Raw genomic sequence first — 17,912 nt, 5'->3', positions numbered from 1 at the left:
AATCTTTTTTAGTTTTTGATTAGCATGTACACTTATCAGAAAAGTCACAAGTCCTTATCTGTGTACTTGTTCTGAATTACATTGCAGGCTCTTATCAGGTGTTCTCCCCTCCCACAGTGGCTTTTTTACCAATGTAAACGCATCCAAGTAAAAGGTGTATGATGATCTACATTTGTACCTGTACTCATGGGAGACAAGAGGATTGCTGCATCGGCCCTTTTGAGGAGGGGGAAAAAAACCCACAACAGCTATGAAAGCATAAACTAACCTCAGATATAAAATTATCAAAATATAAGTGAATTGTACAAACAGAGCTGACTACTCCTTCTATGAATTGTACAAACAGAGCTGACTACTCCTTCTATGAATTGTACAAACAGAGCTGACTACTCCTTCTATGAATTGTACAAACAGAGCTGACTACTCCTTCTATGAATTGTACAAACAGAGCTGACTACTCCTTCTATGAATTGTACAAACAGAGCTGACTACTCCTTCTATGAATTGTACAAACAGAGCTGACTACTCCTTCTATGAATTGTACAAACAGAGCTGACTACTCCTTCTATGACTCCCTGAAGTAAAGGGAACTTCACAGGTTTATGCCATTAGGCTTCTCCCATTAATATGAATAAAACAGCTGGCTGGGTCAAGTGGACTTTTCCAAAGTGATCCATTAACTTGATTTCCTACTAATGTGCCTATAAATGGCTTACTTTTCACCTGCACGTCAAAGTGATAAGAAACTTCTTTATGTCAACCTAAATCAGACTAATTACTATCCAAAAGATGATTTTTATTATGAAACCATTCTTTCAAATTTCATCTGTTTATTACTTCCAAGTTAGACACGCAGAATGAACAAACTTAATTTGCTAATCCTCTGCCTTTTACTTAAAGCAGAACTAAATTTCCACTTTGAAAAACAGTTGATCAGCAAATTGGTTATTGTAGAAAGGGACTGGCGATTTCCCTTTCCCAGTAAACATTCTTACCTGCCTTGATTGCTGCCCAGTTGTCACAGTTTGCTGAGCTGCATATGACTGCCAGAGAAACCATGAGCATGCTGGGAGTGAAGAACTACTACACGCCTGCATGGGAGTTACATCATCCCGGCTAGGCTAATCATAATTGCCTAAGATCACAAAAATAGATGAAGAAAAGGATAAGGATGGCAGCACCTAGCGATAGAACTGGGTTAGACGAGTACCAGAGGTTTAGTTATGCCTTACTAATTGTTACCATAAGAAAACAGCCACGAGTTCATTGTTTTCAATGGGTTAGCCGATTTCATTAAATGGGAGCAAACCTACTATACAGCAACACAGAGAAGGAAACAGAACTTGCATAAGTAAAAAGAAAATGACATAGTAATGATACATGGATGTTCCATGTATAATTGTTAACAATTCAACAATACCAGGAACAAGGTTTACTAATATATGAGCACACATGGATAATCTGATTTAAATTAACCAGGCCTTGTTCAAACATAGCTGAGATATTATGCAAAAAACATTGTTTGGAGACAAATTGAAAAATATTTGTCACTTATTTTTATTTAGACAAATTCTTATTAATATTACCCCCACAATGCTCCAGACAATAAAGCTCATATTCTATGAATACTGAATGGAATATTCTGCATTAAAATGACCTCCAGTGCTCCTAATATTTGGTTGAATGAGGATTTGGTGAATTGTAATATTTTCTCATCAAATTCTGGGCATGCTGACCTTTACAAGACAAAGAACTTCATTTGTTTTATCACAGGCGTGAAATTCAATACTCAATCATAACACTGTCTGAGTGAGCAAAATCTGATACCATGGAGGTGATGAGCATGTAAGCTGCCCTATCACACATCACTGATATGGCCTTGACAGAGGTAAAGCATAAATAATATGAAAAAGTGTACCTGTCATAAACTCAATATTTTGTTTTATGAAAACTGGAGAAAAGGGAAGTTTTCTTATTTTTCAGTTGATTATTATTATTGAAGAGTTGACAGAACAGTAATCAGCTGGTTGTATTGGGTTGTATTACTCCAGAGAAGTGTGTACAGTTGAGGTGTGTTGCAATGTGACCATGGAAAACAGATGGGGATCTAGGTTTTAGCATATTTGCCTTTGCAAATCCAACACTGCTAAACTGGATGATCAATTCATTATTTTATATACACACATAGATCTAGGATTTAATGCCAAATCGTCCGAAAGTTCAATTACATACCCATGTCCATCCAGCCTGATGTTTCCATTGAAATCATAAAGATGTCTGTTTGGGCTTTCACATTCAATTTTGCCAGACAAGCTCATCAGCGTGTCAATGTCCTTCATCTCAGCAGTCAGCGACAGACCCTGAAGACAGAACATGAAATAAGTCAAGTATTTTATTCAAAGGAACAATTCCTGTATAGATGCCCACATAAAAGGTTTTCTAATTGAGAAACCTGTCACAGATATCACCAGTAAGGCCTGTAGAAGCAAGCAGACTGGAGCTCAGAAATGACTAAATGCAAATTTTAAATTTCTCTTTTTTCCCCAAAAGGGCAGAGCAGCTCCTTCACAGGACTGTGTTTATGTCAACCCTATTTCCTTGACAGATACACATACCCTACAGTTCATTTTGTGGATGCTCATTTAGGTTGATTATAATTTTGTGGTATGTGGACCTACATAAATAAAATTTAAGGAATAGTCACAGTCACAAGTTTTACACAGGGGTCCCGACAACTAAAACCAATTGGTTAAGGATTTTTCTAGTGGCATTTTCTTTTATACAAAGAAAGGATTACAATTCCAGAAAAAGTACCTTTCTTATTTTCCAAGTATGTCGCCCCTAAATCCCCCTTCCCAATGGTAGATCAACTTTGCCAGTTTACAACCCTTTACAGAAATTGTGACCTCACCCCATAAACACACATCCTTTACAAATTCCATATATGTATCAATGTCATAAAAATCCCCATAGGGAAATATCTGATTGGGCAGAATCAATTTTTATTTTTTTTGCATTTATTTTTAAAAAATATATGTGGCCAAAACATACTCACCTGACGGATCTTGAGGTTAGTCTCTCCATCTAGATTTGAGGTTTCTATATAGCACATGGCTTGAGGTTCACTATGGTGGAAGGAGCAAGCACAGATAAGCACAGATTAGCACATGGCAGGAAAATAAATGCAAAACGTACAAACTATAGCAGAATTAAAACAAAACTTTTTAAACAGACAGCATGTTAAAACAATAGGTCATACTTGCAACTTGCTGGGCAAAAAAAAAAAAATATTGTAAACCCCAAGCAGTGCAGACCTGGTAATTTTGGATTTGGTTTTGTAGATATACATACCATTCCAAGCAACTCAGATAAAATCTAGAGTGACTTTAGAATTATAACAGGCCAGCTGTGTATTCTTTAATTCTCAATATATAGGAATATGGGGGTTAATGTAATAATATAATAATAATATAATAATATAGGCCAGGTTCTGATTAACGTCTCACACTGGAGCACCATGCATTGAGGGGTTACAGTACAGTGCATTCAAATTAACAGTGCGCCATGCACTCTAAAAGCTCCTCATGCCAAAAAATTTCCCCCATCACTTATGAATATTTATAATTTATTATAACCAAACAAAATGTGCAGCATATTAATAATTAGTCTCAATTTCATACAACAAATAAAACTAAAGAGGTTCACAAAAACAGAAAAGAAGAAGCAGAGAGGATTAGTGGAAGCAAAGCACTAGATCCTGGACAAGTACAGAGTCATGCAAGTGTGACATGCCATCAACTAAAACCTGGCAACATGCGGTGGAACAAAATATAGTTTGGGCATTGTGTGCAAGGGATCCTCTACATAATTTATAAATAAACTATCACCAAGGTTTTTAGACAGGGTAATCTACTGTACATCTGAATAGACGTTGGACTTCTTTGTATTCTACATTTAGCAAAGGATAAATATATATGGTCTGTACTCTTTAAAGAAGAACTGGTGTTTACAAAGATAAAAAAAAAATATCTGTAGCAAAAATTTGATTTTTTTAATGTTTGAACATTTTATTGTTTTAGAGAGACTGATTTGTAAATTAGCCCTGTCCTGGCTTTAGATTAAGAATCAGTGAAGGCCACTATCTGTGCTGGCAAAGTTTTTGACAGGAACAGAATTTTCCTGATTTACACTTTCCCAGCTAGCTTCCTGAAAAGACATGTGGCCAACTTTTAGAATGATTTTACTAGTGTTTAGATTTCCCAGGAAGATTATTCATTTTCAGCTAAACAAAATCTAGTCACAGCCCAAATATTGCCCCCAGCAATTTGCCAGTCTACAACAATTGGCCTGCCTAGCACCCACATACTTACTGAACTTCGCCCTACAAACTTTAAACCAAAAGTACTGCAGAAACTATCAAGCAGAAAAGCTACTTCTGGTTGTGCCATAATTATAGTCTTTATACCTCTTGCCCTAACAGCAGTAGCACATTTGCTCTCTTGTGGGTGAACAAAAGCAAAACAACAGTTTTGCCTGTTTAGCGAAACTACTAATATTTACTAGTCAAAGGTTTAAATAGAAAGGCAACATGACTGAATGGAATATGCAGGGTATCAAATTTGCCTGGCGTGTAGCTTTAAAGCTATAAGGAATCTGTAAACTATAGTTGATATTTTGTTTTAACCACAAAAGTCATGACTTATATGGTAGTTACAAATAAACCAAAGTTCTTCTTTAAACATATAAAAACACTTGCTGCATGTTTCCTAGTGCTATGAACTTATTATAGGGTTTGTAGCCAATTTCCAATATAATTGTTGTGGAAAATAAGAGGTATAGGTGTAGCAGGACCCATTTGCACAGTGTGCACCAGCATTTCTCTGACCTGGATGAAAGACTGATGAGGTCAGCTGGGAGATATTCCCCATTGGTCACTTTCACTATCTCCCCTATAGCCACCTAAGTATCCCGACACGAACATGATTGGAAAGGAAAACAATGGTAAACAAAGAAGACAGAGACAGAAATTGAAATATTAACCATGGACGGGTATTTGTAGGTTAAGGGGGGGGGGGGAGAGAGAAAGATAGACTGATGTTTCCATCCTATGTTTGTAACTGGGTCACGAAAGTAAATGAATGAGAAGGCAATAGGTATAAGAAAACATACCCAGCATAATACAAAATTACTATTGCTTAGCTACCCAAACTACTGTACGATTGTTCTGGCAAATTCCTAAGCCATTCTATATACACATTTTATATACACATTTTAACTACTATACTAAATACAAAATACAGACCCAGTTATAAACCAGATTTGGAAAACAACCATAATTGGATGGACTGAATTTTAGAACTTCATGGAAATAAAGAAAAACAGTATATAAATTTTTATGTGCAGTGCACCAGAATTCCAAAAAGAATGGTTTGACAAAGCCAAATCTGGAAGCAACACTCTTGTTATTCCTTATTTCCTTGCAATAATGGAAGTCAGAACAGGGTAGAGAAACCAGACTTTATAGTGTTACCAACAGCAGGCATCTCTACCTTGATGAGAGCAGAATAGTGTCAGCGGGTATATACTCTGTGCCATTTATTTTTAATATATCTCCAACATTTACCTGAAAGAAACTGGGAACTGGTTAAGAGTCTGTAAAAAGCATGTTAGAAGCAAAAGCATAAAATACATGCACCAGTAATAAATCCGAGAAGACTGGAATATACAAAGAGTGACTTGTGAACTTTTTAATAGTAAGTGGTAAACCAGAGCAGCAATAAACACCTGGAAAACAAGGTAACATAGAATATCATTTTATGGGGCAATGATGCTGAATTCCAGCAACCAGTAATGGGTGAACCAGGGATGTAGTTGTGGCTACTAATAACCAATATATATATCCCATCTACCAATAGTCCTTAAAATCATTTCCGCTTCCCACTGGTATGTACCTGCCTGTCACTATTAAAGATTCTGGACACCAGAAAAGTCTATGAGAAACCTCAGATCACCAGTAAGATTGTGGTGCAGGCCCACTATTTACAAATATGCAGTGTTAATACTCAGCTCTTAAGAAACCGGTATAGAAAAAACCTGACCTGATTAAAGAAAACTAACTGAAGTTTCATAATCAGCATACCTAAATATTAGTGTAAATCAGTTTAAAATTGAAGCCAACAAAAAATTGTTCAAAATTGTTCCCCAGTGTAATCCAAAGCTCTTTAGGTTTTGCTGGCCTGTGGAAATTCTGCGCTTCGTGCCAAACCAAAAACAGGGTTTAGTCAGAGGTGTTTAGCTATGTGACCAGATAGAAATATTGTGAACAAAAGGAATGTAAAGCAATGGCCATGTGGGATTGAATAACTGTTTGGGTAGCCTCACCACATACAACATTTAATTTTTTTAAATCTTTTTTTTATACCCAGTGTACTTGCAACCTCTTCTTGAAAGTTACCTTGACTGTGTATTATTTTTAGCAGCTCCTTTTGTATCCTAACAACTTTATGGTTTAGACATCCTATTTGTAATAAATTAACGTAACTGGAACCTACTACTCAATTGGCCATATTCAAGTTATGACTTTTTTCTGAGATTTTTTCAGATGCTAGAAATAAATCAGAATACGTGAGAAAGTATACTTTAAGGCCCACGTAATATTAAACAAGAAAAGGTTTACATTTGGTCAAGTTGCCTGTTGAAGCACACAAGCTAGATTTATATTCAATAAGAAAGAAAAAAGCAAAATCTATTCAAGTTAAAAAACTCAATTATAAGCACATTTTCTTGGGCTCTGCCATGCTGTAGAAGGAATAACATTGATGTATTACAGAGGAGAAGAAAAGTACTGCTGTGACTGAGTACTGTTGCCTTGTTCCAATCACAAAACAGTGCTGCTATCTTTAAAGGACTTTGTTCATTTTACAAAGACGGAAGCATTTTTCCAGGCTGCAAGACAGAAATTTACTGAAAAAGTAAAAGTAAAACAGGACAAATATTTTAACATGACAGCAACAGGAGAAACCACTAAAGGTCTATCTGTCAATGAAAACCTGTCTTGGAATACAAAAAAAAAAAAAAAATACCCCCAAATATAGGGTGGACCTCAATGCATCTTTTTGAAAATCTGCATCTTGGAAAAATGACGGAATTTATTTGTAGTTTAGGTGCCATAGTCTGATGATTTATTTTACTATACAATGGTTGGCAGTGTTCTCCCCAGAAATTTTTTTCAGCCGGGTGGTAAAAAAGGGGGTGTGGCAAAACAAGGCAAATTTAGTGCTCCCAGTTGTTAATGCCATGGGGGCTAAAAACCTCTGGGGAGAACTATGGTTGGTACTAAAGGGTTTCAGTTCTCTCGCCAATACCTTTCCCAAACATCCATCTGTTGAACTGATCAAATTGATTGAGTGGGCAAATTATATGCAAATAATAAAACTTAACCTTTTCAAAAAATATATAAAATTGACTTTGACAATTTACTAATGAACAGTGAATGGTTCATAAGTTAATTAGTTCTAAAAATAGGAAATAAATTATGATTCTTGAGAATGGGGCTCAGAACATATGTTACATGGCTAAAATCACTGAACAGAACTTCAGAAATATTTACCATCCTATAACCCTGGACATCATTACATTTTTCCTTGCTTTCCTGAACAGGCCTGGAAGCCTTATTTAACATTTAAAGTTTCATTTGAACTTGTACAGAATACAAAACTCATTGTGTCTACCTACAAAATTATACTTATAAACAAAAGCCATGACGGCTCAGGCGTCATTAGGATTTACCTTTTCACAGCCAATAGTGCATAGCTCAGCTCTCCTAATTGCGCTCTTGCACCCTTAGCAGAGCTGTGGTATTTGATCTTGGATGCAGAACACATGCCACAGATCCGCTAGGGCTGCAGCAGCACTCAAGAAAGTAGAGCTGTCAGGTGCCAGTTTTCTGAATTTTCTGGTTATCTGAGTTCTGGATAACCGGGGTTCTACTGTAATTTGGTATGTATTTGATGGATAGAAAATAAAAATGCAAGTAGTAAAACCAACCATAAGATTGCAACATTACATCAAATGTGGACTTTAAAGATGTATAACAAATCTAACACTTTATATGTGAAAGATGCTGCTGCGTTAGCAATAAAATAGAGATGAGGAAGAGGGACCTGTTTGCCAAACAAACCATACTTTATGCCAGTCAGGGTGCTGATCTCAGAGCCTAATGACTCACTTGAAAGGCAGCCATTTTCTGCTTAGAACAGCTTACTCATCTTGGAGTCAGATTAAGGGCTCTCATGTAGCCCCGTCCTGTTCCACATCCATTCCAAATTTTAGTATAAGCCTAGACTGAGGCAAGCAGCTAGGATTTATAAAACAAAAACCAATTGACTTACTTTACTTACAATTTTAAATTCTTATTTGGAACTAAATATTATTCAAACCAGTTACACGGCCAGCAAAAAAAGCTCCAAATAAATCAGCACACTGTAAAAAAGACTCCAAAAAACCTGATCAAAGCCCACAAATTTTACACAACAAAAGTGATCATTTATCCTAAATATTGAATAACAGCCTGTATAGGAGATCTCAGCCATACAGAGATATATTTATCACTTTGACTACTCTTGTATTGTGTTGTTGGGGTGTGGTACACCAACCGTGCTAATTAATTCTACAGCAAATGAGTTTTTCAGTGTTATTTATTCATAAGTACTGCTGTTCTCTTTCTGAAGACGAGAAAAAAGTGAAACCAACCAGAGAAAAGTAATAAGAGGCTACAATACCCTGTCCTAATGAAGATCAATTATTTCCAGTTAGTGAACTCAAAAGAACACATTAAAGATTTATTTGTGCTACCATTAACATTACTGCATTACCATCAGTTTCCCTGTGCAATGAGTCTCCTGGCACTTCCATTATAGAGGGTGAACAACAAGCTATTCACCCAGCCATGTCGGCTTGTTAATGTAACAAATAACTTTATAACGTGCCCTATTTAGGAGATATACCATCTCTGCGTTTCTTAGACCACTGGAAGATTTTCCACATATATCTTTCCGCTATAAATGACCCGCCATTGACTATAACAATGCTGATTAACCAGACTTTAAAGCTGTACAATGAAATGAGGCTAAAATATGAAACCAGTAGCATATACAGTTTGCAGGTTTTCTCTTTAGAAACCAACCCAATTTTTTTAAATAACATTATAAATGCAATACCACTATAGGAAGCAAAAAACAAAACAGTTTTCGAAGATGGAAAATAGAAAATGTACAACAAAAGAAATGGAAAACAAAAAAGCAGATCGAGGAATCAATGGTTCCAACCAAAAAGTAGGAAATTATTTATAATAAATGGGAGTTACATATGGAAAAGCCTAATGTAAATCATCATTAATACCTAAACAGTATAAACATGGTTACAGTTGGCTAAAGAGAAGCGGTCATGGACTGTGGATGATTGAAAAAAAGTAATAGTAATCAATCACAAAACTGCAATGGCCAAGAAGATCATGCTGCAACTTTTATTTGATGGTGTTCCAACAAAACATAAAAAATGACTGCTCAATGACAAGGCCAGCAAACAGTCCTCATCTCAATATAAATTACAGAAAATTTGGCCACAATAGAAAAAATAGAAAAAAAAATGCTCAATGAGAGGGCTTTATCATGCAAAGATAATTTGTCAACTGCTGTTCAAGAAAGACAGAATCGGTCTAATAAGGAATATTGTTTGTCATTAGTAATTATGTCTCAAGCCATTAAAGCGGTCAAAAAATCTACAGAAAGTGCAACAATAGTGGGTTTTTTTTTAGGTTGATTCCATATTTTTTTTTTCTCATCATTGAGCGATTCAATAGTTTTTCCTCCAACTTGTTCTGCATATGCATAAGCCATTACTACAACAAAGTAATTAAATTATTGGAAGTATGACAGAATGTTCAGCTGGTAAATAAAATAGGGGTCATAACTGTGATTTGTTTTTTGCAACAAAGTAAAGCAGCTGAATGAACATTCCCCAAGAGTAGCTGTCAGTGCTCAGACCAGCGATTTTTTGAGCCAGGTGTGAAGAGATTGTATGTGGGTGACAGCCTCTGTATTGTGACCCAACTCCTCAGTAACCATCCAAAAACAGCTGGGTGGTTACTGAAAAGTGCCGGGTGGTGCGGCCTTAGTTTAAAGCTAAAAGATATTAAAAAGTAAACCATTGCTTCCAGTGGAGCTCCCTCGTTGACCAGAGGACAGGTGAAGCATAGTGGAGGAGTTACAGAACATTGTAGAGACCTCTTAGAGCGAGGGTAAAGTATTACAGCCTATTTGTTTACCACTAGACTTAAGGAGTATTCATACCCTGTGTGCAGTGTGGGAAGGCCCTGGTACAAGAATAAGTTTATTCTGCTGTCCAGAGAGGGGGTTTAAGTAAGAGTGAACTGTTCCATTTTGGTAAAAGTAGTCAAAAGACATTAGAAAGACAATGTGTCTGCTTCCAAATTGTGACACTAATGTTTGCAAACTTTTTTTATATAGAATGAAAAACAACAATATTTCTTCTTGTATTAATAGAGCTATTCTTGGTATTTCATTTAACTATGCCAACATTATAACAAAGCTACAAGGTTACAACGCATTTGCACCTTCAAGCACAAAAAAAAATCTAGCCCCCGAGCACAAATCCCTACAATGGAGGATCACTGAACAACCGTACACACGATCGATGGTCAACGATCGTCGTCCAATCCGATCCACCGGTCCGGTCGTTCATTTCCAACGACTATCCTCATTCGTCGGCGATTTTTGGCCAATCGGTCGTTCGTTTGTTTCCAACGATAAAAATTGGAAGTGTGTACGCAGCTTTAGCCACATCTGATATCTGACTTTAAAAAGCATTAAAAAGGAGAAAACCAAGCATCTGGTGATGTCCATGAGTTCAATACTACAGGCTGTCATTGCCAGCAAAGGGTTTTCAAGCAACTATTAGGAATGATTTTCATGTGTATAGCCCCTGATAGCACCCCAAGCAGCTGCCATTCTGTGTTTTAAAGATGCCATTATATATTGCTAATATATTTTATCAATGCTACCCCTGTACCAATAAGCATTGTATATTTCTATTTTCTGTTGTTCACATTTTTGCAATATCACTGTTGATATGACTGTTGATTGTATTGTATCCCATATCCCCATTATTCTTCTAATAAAAATATTGGTAAAGAAAAAAAATCTAGTCCATTGTGATAAAAACGAATAAATACATGGATTTCATTATTTTCAGTAGAATAGACATTGTGCAGTTTGCCCCACAAGGCATATTTCATGAAAATAGTACAGCCGTTGATGTCAGACATTTAGTACAAATACCGAGTTTGGAGTCTCTGATCCTTATGCTGATCTTGAATAATCCATCACAGGCAAATCATAGCAATTCAGGGGGTAGAATGACAGATACTGGCAAACTTTACATGAAAACCAAATAGGCTCTTTGAATTTTCCTACTATAATTTAAATTTAATCTTGATAGCCTTGTGTAGGTGGTTATGACTAGAGCCAAGTGACCCAGACAGCACAAGGCATTTTGCTTACATAGAAGGTCATCTTACCAAAGATGGTTTCCAAGGATCCAAGGCCTTACTCTCCATAACACGATGAAAGGGCAGTCGTTCTTAGAGGTAGGTAAAAACTATATTTGTAACTATATGTAACTTAAATGTACAATCTTCTGTAACAACTTTTATTGCTGTTCATAGGAAGCAGCAAGCATAATGCTCTCATTAAATGAGTTCTAACTTGTGTCTGGTAACCAGCAATAAACTGGATTTTTCCTTGTGACATTTTGCATTGTAACCCACTGGAGGCCAATCAAAGGAGAAGGACACTGCTTTCTATGAGCCTTCTGTAATATCGTGACAATGTAACCAATGTATAAAAAGGTTTAGGTCTGATTTGTGAAATGTGAATTGTAATGCACTGCCAGCCCTTTAAAACAGGAACGGGAGCTCCATCCAAACACATAGCATTTGTCTTTAGGAAAAGTGTTCATCAAGCTCCTCACAAATACATTAAAGTATTTAATGTATTAATATTAATTAAAAGTTGATTTAACTACAGCAATAATGAACACAGTGTGAAAATGCTATATAACACATTTAATGCATAGGGTTAATATTATATTTAGAGTTCATTTCTATAGGATGAACACTTATGTCTCTGTTGGGATATCAATTCTGGGGGTTCAACAATCTGTTTCTTGTTTCTCACATTATAAATTACTTTACTCCTCAATGTATCAGCAATCTAATGTCCTCAATGAAAAAAAAAAACAAAAAAACATTCTCATTTACCTAATGCAACCACAATTTACTCTGATATGACAACATGACTTTTTGCAATGTTTAAAGCCAACCAGCCAATTCTTTTTTTTTTCTTTTACTATGGGCATTGCTTTTCATGTAGCTTCATTTGAGAAACAACTTCATGGGGTACCACACACTAAAAAAATTCTGGCAGGCAGATAGGTAAAACATTTTCAGAAACATGAAAGCAGAAACATACCTTTTCCCAGTGTACAATCTCCCAGGCACCATTTCTTAGAACTGAAGGAGAAAAGAAAACTTGCAATCAGATCTTTTACAGTCATAGCAGTTTTCACAAAACAGCAGATAAATTACACAAAGGTTCATCTAAGATCCAGGCAGTTTTGCCTGAAAATTCACTGACTGGACAGCTCTCAATGTTTAAAGTGCAACTAAAGTCCCATTCTACAAAATAAAGCGTCAGGCATGTGGGTATTGCAGAAAGGGGCAGGCAGTGTCTTATGGGAATATTTGAAAAAGCCGAATAAAATGTGCAGTGTCAAGTTTGGCAATCCCAGCATGTCTCTGCACACGCCCAACGACACCCCGGCAGAGTCAATCAAGTTGTCCAAAGATTATCCCTGTGCAGAAGAAGAAAGGAAGGTGGTGGCGTCCTGCGAGGGAATGCTGATAGGTAAATGTTGTGGCTATCTTTCTGCTTTAAGTATTTTTAGATTATTCAAAAATTATTCTCTGGTTATCAGGTAGACTAGTTTCCAGACACAGCTGCTAGAAAAGTCATCATTGCCCATGTCATGCTTGAAACACATCAACCTTGATACAGTAATCTGGACTTCACTTTCAGCTATACTACAACATAATGGCCAAAATTGAACAATGCAAACTCTATTAGCAATCAGGTTGATATATACATACAAAGACTGTAAATGAACATGAACAATAGATGTCAGAATACATTTGGCAGATTTTCTGCATTGCAGCAGAAGCCATGTGTTCACATTGGGGTTTAGGAAGTAGCTGGTGAAAAAATGTAAGACAGAAACTAAAAGGCATGAAACGTCTGTGTGGATACCAGCCTTTGAATTGTAAAGCTGGGTACACACGGGCAATAATTGTCATTCTGCTCTATGGAGAGGGGAGAGAGAGAACGACGGAGCCGCACCCTGCTGCGTGCTCTCCCCCTTTGCTTCCATTGTTCATCACCCATGCTCTGTGGATTCGCCACGGCGGTCGTTCGGACAATGGGCCCTGTACAAACGCCCAATTATCAGACGAAAAGCATTGCAAGTGTGTACGTAGCCTAATACTTATAATTTGCATGTTCAACAGTTTTAGGGAATTAGTCTTTTTTAAGTTTGGCTTTAAATGTCTGGAACACTGATTGAAGGCTAAAAAAATAAGTGGCCACAACTGCAGTTATTTTTTTTATTTTCTTATCTTTCTAATTAAATCTATTTGACAAACACTAGTAAAATAAGTTATTCACAACAAAAACAAATTACTAGTGAGAAGCACATGAACATGCACACTGAAAGCACTCTGTAAATACTAACTATTGTAAACATAAAGATGCCTATAACCATCAAAAAGAAACCCAAACATTACAGTGGATTTTCTTTTATTTATTTAATTTTAAATCTGCCATCCAGTAATGCCCACTTCAAGCTCAATAATTATAATTTTGTTGTAAATGAACGATGAGAAGAGCCACGTTATCCACAGGCTAACTTAGAGCAGCCTTACGCAACCTTTTTAACATGGGGGAACCCCTTGAAATATCTTTCAGGTGTTTCAGGGAAACCCTGCTATAATTCCTATACCCACAGCTCGCAGTACATTGGTGTGGTGGTCAGTAGCAAGAATGCATCTTACAGTGCTGGCCAGTGGGAAGAATGTCACGCTTATAGTTGGCCAAAAAGACCATTGGTGTCACGCAAACTGGCCTGAGAGGCACAAACTGCTTATTGCTAATGGAGCCCTTAGCAACCTCTGGAGGAACCCTGGTTGAGAAACACTGACCTAGACACTAACCCCGGGCTCAGTGGATAGAATCCCAAGCTACCTTTACTTTCCTGCAAGTAAGACAGCACAATTGGTTAAAGCGATATGTTCCTTTACAAGGAAAGATGCATTTGTAATGGAGAATCTTAACGTTGCTTTTTGCAACCTTCGACAATGTCAATCGAAGAAATTAAAGGTGCTGCTATCTAGCCTACGGTCTAATTTGGACTAATCTATCCCTAGAGATAGAGATGTGGGTTATTATGGCCTCACAAAGGTATGTGTAGACAGTGATCACAGACATTCATCTGCTGCCTTGCACAGGCTGCCTGCCAGCAGGAAAACAGCAAAAATAAAAATTAATGGTATTCTAAAGTGTAAAATACTATACAACAAAAAATGGAATATTCTAAAATTGGAATATAATTTTATGAAAGATTAAGCCTATACAGAACTCTAGTAAGGCAAGCACCTGTATTGCAAATGACAGGTAAATATGCGGTTGCATAAGTACATGAAAATGAATCCATGCTGATTGTATTAAGCCTCTGTCATGGATGTACCCTTCACACTATGTGAATATCTAAACAAAGCACCACTGTGGTATAGATCAAGAAGAGGATGGACACATTCCTGAGTGAGATCAGAATGCCTTGTGGGGTTATCCAGGTCTATACTTGGAGACATTAGGCTCTGCAATTGGCCACACTCAGGAATGCTCTGAATATAACATTTTCCACCAAAACTTTAACAAGACATTTTAAATGCTTTACAAGTGAACCAGATCTCCAATGGAACCAATGGGATAGCAGCAAGTACGTACAGGCCTAGTCAAGAAGACATTAGATAAGAGGGTTAGTGATCCCCCTGGATCAGAAACAGGTAAATAGAAGAACTGAAATAGGCTGGGACTTGATCACATACATGTGCAAAGGTTACAAAATGTACATGATTATTACAAAATAATGCGAGGTAAAAAAAGGAAAAGAAAAAGGCTTGCCCACCTATACTTGGCTCTATTTACTTTAGCCCAGAGCACTTGAACAGGTGTAAGCTATAATACATAACAGAAGGGTTCAGTTGTTCTCTAAATGAAAAGTTGATAAATTTGTATATCAGGAAGAGGCATAGTCACACTGATGTGTGTTTGGCACCCTTCTGGGTATGTTTACAGTTTCTCTGAATAACATGACAATTGCTTAAAGCCAACAAATTTATTCCTTAAAAATTAAAGCTCTTCAGGCCAGCTCACGAGGAATAAATCGTAAACCGGCTTCTGTGAAGCATGCCGGCAGAGCTGATGGTTCTACAGTGATGAGAATAAACACACAACTAGGGAATCACAACTTATAAAAAAAAGCCCTTTCAACTTTTTATCCCATATTAGCAACACAAGCAACTCTCCAGCAGCTGTTCTAATTCATCCTAACGTTTCTTTATCAGAAGCCATCGGTGGATTGAAACCTTGAAAACAGTGTCAGGTCCCATGAAAAAGGAGGAATCTGAGGAGTAACTGCGCCAAGTGAACAAAGCACACCAACTAAAGTCTGAGCGTCAAATCTCCAATGTAAAGCTTCCCTGCTAAAGACAAAGAGGAAATATAAGTGATAATTTGTTCTAATAGAGGGAGAAAGGTTCTACTAAAACAAAAGATTATAAAAGAACTCTAGCATTAGAATGCACAAAGACTCCTGCATGACGCACAACTCTATTATAATTAAGACTGCTAAGAGCCCAAGATTTATTTCCAGTTAGTGATGTGATCAGCAAACGTGGCTCCAAAGAATTATACTACATCAAATTAGAGTCCAATATTCATAATTCATGGGTGACATCATACTACCTACAGGCTTCTGAAGAAATAACTTACAAATAGATCTCAGCTCATCATACCATCATAAATACAGTAGTTATTTTTTTTATAATTGCATAAAGTTATTAATGATTCTCCGAATAATCTTACACCGAGTTCCAGTGTGCATATCATACATTAATATTGCTTTCTGAATAATCTATACAATCGGCACTCAAGTCTAGAGATCAAAAGAAGAGAGCAGATAAATCTATACAACAATAGGAAGGTCATCTGCTAAATAAACTATCACACGCACAGGCACACGTGGACTGTTAAGCCTGGCAGTGAGAAGAGGAGCTTTCATTACATATTGATTATGAGAGAGGCACTGAATCAAACAAAAAGCCATCTCTGTCTACCCATGACAAACCATCACAGGCTGCAGCAGAAAATGAATGAATATTGTTACCGAGGCTCCCTGCACCAAACCACAGATAAGTTCTCATTACATCACACTTTTATTAATACCAAAGATTGATTTGTATTAAAGCAAACCCCCAGAGGAGGACAAAAGGAGGAAAGCTGTTACCAAAAATTTTTTTTTTTAATATAAGAAGTACATTTTTCCTAGGCTTATGGAAGAGGAAAAAAGTTGCCCCCTATAGCTGCTTCTCTACGGAAAATGTTCAGCTAAAGTGATGCAATGGATTTAAAGCATACATGTTGGTCATGTAAGCTTTGCCAGCAGTGGAGAGTATGCTAGACTCCAAGACTGGCCAACACCGAAGTCTCTAGGGGTCCACCAACACTAAGGCAAAGGGGAAAAATAGGGGAAAATTCCTCGGACCACAACCATTGCTCCACCAGTCACAAACCCTGTAGTGGGTGGGTTTCCTCAAATCAGGGTTTTAACTTTTAGGTGGGTTAGAAGTGAGATGGGAATGTCAACAAAATCATTAAAATTTGTAGAAAAACATTTGATCTTATTCGTGGCAATATGGTTCAGTTTAATACTCAATACATTTAGAGAATATGATTTTTCTACCTAGCCTGTGGAGTAATAACAAAACCTGGTGTTCGGAATGTATTTTATAGTAGATACTAGAGCAGACTAAAGTCTAGCAAAAGTGACAAAAGTATTGTCAGTGCCTGGTCGTATTTTCCATATACAGGTAGTCCCCAGGTTACATACGAGATAGGGACTGTAGGTTGGTTCCTAAGTTGAATTTGTACGTAAGTTGGAACAGGTACATTATTTTAATAAATGCAATTAGGACAGATGTTTGTCTCAACATATTTATTTTTACCTTTCTGTGCATGCACAGTAAATGACTAAACATTTTCATATACAGAACAGCCTTAAACAATGTTGGTTGAACTTGATGGAGTTGATGAAGATGAGCTCTTCTACACACTATGACAGCAGGAAGGCACCACTTGTCAGCACATCTGCACTGACGAGAGACAACTTCCTGCTATGTACATACAGTACAAGCAGGCCTCATATTGATACTGAATTAGGGCGGATAGGGGCAGTTCACCACCTGCCAACCACACAGTCACCTCTACTACAAGGCTGTAGACAATCCAGCCTCCTTCCAGTCAGGAGCAGTAGCTGCGGGGTGGGAGAGTGGTGGGCAGGCAGCGAACGCCCCCCCCCCCCCCTCCGCTCCATCAAGCCTCCGTCCTGCACGCTAGCAAGCAGGGAAACCCGTTCATATCTAGGAGTCATCCGTATGTTGGATGTCCTTTACTCTGGGTCTACTCCTGACCTGTATTTGTATTCCTGTTACATTGCAGATCTGG

At 37.2% G+C, this 17,912-nt stretch overlaps 1 protein-coding gene across 1 annotated transcript in view; it reads right to left on the bottom strand.

The window, feature by feature from the left end:
• LOC140327097 (phospholipid-transporting ATPase IA) overlaps positions 1 to 12,603 on the bottom strand; it is an 88,271-nt gene extending 75,668 nt beyond the window's left edge. The window contains exons 1-3 of the mRNA XM_072406267.1: positions 12,549 to 12,603; positions 3,056 to 3,125; positions 2,233 to 2,360 (exon numbers count right to left, since the gene is read on the bottom strand). Of these exons, the coding sequence (XP_072262368.1) occupies positions 2,233 to 2,360; positions 3,056 to 3,125; positions 12,549 to 12,580 (230 nt within the window). The 5' untranslated portion in view covers positions 12,581 to 12,603. The remainder of the gene's footprint in view (positions 1 to 2,232; positions 2,361 to 3,055; positions 3,126 to 12,548) is intronic.
• Between the last annotated feature and the right edge of the window lie 5,309 nt (positions 12,604 to 17,912).

Source organism: Pyxicephalus adspersus, chromosome 3 (assembly GCF_032062135.1).
Source record: "Pyxicephalus adspersus chromosome 3, UCB_Pads_2.0, whole genome shotgun sequence".
Taxonomy (NCBI): Eukaryota; Metazoa; Chordata; class Amphibia; order Anura; family Pyxicephalidae; genus Pyxicephalus; species Pyxicephalus adspersus.
The sequence above is the reverse complement of the archived record's forward strand: the minus strand, read 5'-3'. Positions and strand labels throughout refer to the sequence as shown.